We start from the raw sequence: 2833 nt of genomic DNA, 5'->3' as shown, positions 1-2833 counted from the left end.
CAGGAATAAAGACTTTCTCCTTCAATTCCATCAAGGGCACCGTTTGCTTTCCATCAATGCTTTTCCTCCCTCTCCTAATATGTATTACCTCATTTTACAAAGACATTAACAAGTAGAAACAACTCTTGCTTTAGATTAGATGACAACTTTACAAACTTTTTTTGTGGCAAGTCATGTACATCTTCCTGTATTATCATGTTAAAGCCAGGATAAATCTCTGGGATTATTGCATCAAAAGGTTGCAAGTTAACAGGCATGAGTTGTAGGGTACAAATAGCTCTTCTCCAAATCCTATTAAAGTAATCCATCCGGTAAATCTAACAGTAATATTCTGAGCAGCTGGACCCCAATTACACACAGCATTACAGGAAGCACAATTAGTAACAAAACCCTAAAGCTCAGGATACCCTGAATTTTTCTGTATTCTTAACTACTTACCAAGCTTAAGCCACCTGGTGCCCTTTTCCACATGGGAATCTGTGCTGCCAAATACATTCATTTACATGAACTAAAACACCTCAGGTTTTCTTCAGAAAGAAGTTCAAGGCTAATCCAGCTTTTGCTGAGAGCTGCAGCATCTCCACCTAACGCACCACCAGCACATGTGTCTCAATAGACAAGGAGAAAACTACACACAAAAAGCGCTGGCTAAAGCAGAACATGTTAATCTGAACAACCAAATCTTCAGGCAGACACTGTCGTGGCTGCATGGAGAAGTCTTATCAACACCCACCTGGCTTCAAATTGTAAACCCCCCCTTGTCAACTAGAGCATCTGACCATAGGTGTTGAACTGGCAGAACTCTCATTTTTCCATTTTGATTTCCTGACCATGGTAGAAGAACAAATCATTTGCTGTTCCCAGATTTGCACAACGTAATAAAAGGATGTGGTAGATCTGTGAGGCACTTGTTTCATACGAAGCACTGCTGTACACAATCCACAAAGACAAGGGCCTACTTCTTGGGACCAATCAATGACCCACACAAACGAGGCCCAGCTCCACAGGGACATCTCCCACCCTTCCTAAAGCTCTCATTCCTGTTTCATGTCCTCTCTCAGACCTCTTCCCATCCTGTCAACTTGGAGAGTTTCACTCCCCGGCAAGTCCTGATGTAAAAACAATCACTAGTTTAATTACATTCCAATTGCATGTTTCTTCTTGCTTTCATACTAAAATCAAGACTTTGCACTTCAATACCTGTACCTTTGCAGGACTCTGCAAGACTCCCAGAGCCAGGTACATACATACCGTGGTACTGAAAATACAAATCAAAGACAAGTACTCAAGAACATCTTCTTAATTATCCTTGCTGCACCATAAGAGCCACAGATCACAACTCAGTCTTCTCCACCACCCCGCTCCCAACACCATTCGTTTCACATTCACTGCAAAATCCGAACTATTTTTATGTTCCCCTAATTAGATTTCTTACAGAAACCCACCATGTTTTAGCTCTTCTTCCGGAGTCAGACAGAGCCTCTGCCTCCAGGGATTACCTCGTTGTTGCAGATGACAATATTTCACCCCTCATTCGGTGGTACACTACAACGTACTGAGGAGCAACAGCAGCAGCTTGGGGCAGAAAAGGCTCTAGCTAAAGTTACCAGCAGTTGTATCAGCAGAGTTCTCACTATAACCTTACTCCAGCCTATACCACCTGCACGCAGTGACCACCGCAGGGTGTTGTGAATGGCTTATTGACACCAGTGCTGGATGACCCACAGGAGAGACACACTTATACACTGGATATTCATGAATAGAGATCCAATAGTCAGCAGCATCCTGAGCTGAAAGGACCCTCAGGTGGTACAATTTAAGATCCTAAGGAAACTGAAGAGACATTTGACATACCAAGACACTGAAGTACAGGAGAAGAAACTTGAGCACAGTTGCAGGACATGTACAACCCCATGGATGGCTGCCCTCACAGGCACTGAGATCAGGAGAGGTTGCTGATCTTCAGGGACAAACCGCTCCCTAACCCAGAATGATCCATTTTCCCACACGCAAGAAAACCAATGGGCACAACAAGCAGGCAGCGGGGCTGAAGTGGGAACTCCTGACCTGGCTTAAGCGCAGCCAGGGTAAAGGAAGCAAAACCAGGCACCAAAATGGCCAACTAAACGAGATACAGAAACACCATCCAGGCATGCAGAGGTGGAATTAGGAAAGCCAAGTCTGGACCAGATGGGTGGTGGGATGTGGGGTGGGCTGGCTGCTGAATGAAGATGAACTGGCAGCCTGGGCAATAAGCAGCATTATCTAGGGACCTGGATGACAGGACAGAGCACCCATAGCAGGTCTGCAGGTTACACCAAATGAGTAAAGGCAGCAGATAGGGTGGCAGAGAGGGCCGCCCAACCAGCTGGTGAAGTGGGCTGGTAGGAACCTCTGAGCTCAACACCAAGACACATGGAGCCTTGCCTGAGGGTCAGAGGATCTTCCCAACTATCACCTCTCTGCTCCTACATGGCAATTAGAGTGCCAATTCAATACTCCATTTATGGTCCCAGTTATATCAGCCAGGCTTCTCCCGTGTTTGAATTTGAGCCCATATTAATAGTTCCCTTGAACTGGAGACTTACTCACTACACCTACTTTTATTCCTTTCCTCTGTGGAATGAGGTGCAGTACTCTGCAAAACCCTCCTCAGCCCCTGTAGATTTCAGCATCTTTCCCAGAGTGCCGGGATGATTGTCTTCCATTTCATTTCAAATCTCAAGTTTCTGTTCACTATACACTTCAACTGAGTTTTTTCCCTTGCAGAGAGCTTTTATTTCCTACCCTTTTATTAACTAATAATATTATTTAAAATATTTGTATATATTAT

At 44.5% G+C, this 2833-nt stretch overlaps 1 protein-coding gene across 1 annotated transcript in view; it reads right to left on the bottom strand.

Annotated features, from left to right (window-relative positions):
• Positions 1 to 1575, bottom strand: part of LOC104404727 (neogenin-like) — a gene marked incomplete at its 5' end in the record, with an annotated part of 48939 nt that extends 47364 nt beyond the window's left edge. Inside the window, 1 exon segment of the mRNA XM_010013244.1 lies at positions 1557 to 1575. Within this exon segment, the coding sequence (XP_010011546.1) occupies positions 1557 to 1575 (19 nt within the window).
• Between the last annotated feature and the right edge of the window lie 1258 nt (positions 1576 to 2833).

This window comes from Nestor notabilis, unplaced genomic scaffold (genome assembly GCF_000696875.1).
Source record: "Nestor notabilis isolate BGI_N333 unplaced genomic scaffold, ASM69687v1 scaffold294, whole genome shotgun sequence".
Classification (NCBI taxonomy): Eukaryota; Metazoa; Chordata; class Aves; order Psittaciformes; family Psittacidae; genus Nestor; species Nestor notabilis.
Note: the sequence above shows the minus strand (reverse complement) of the source record. Positions and strands in the feature narration are given on the sequence as shown.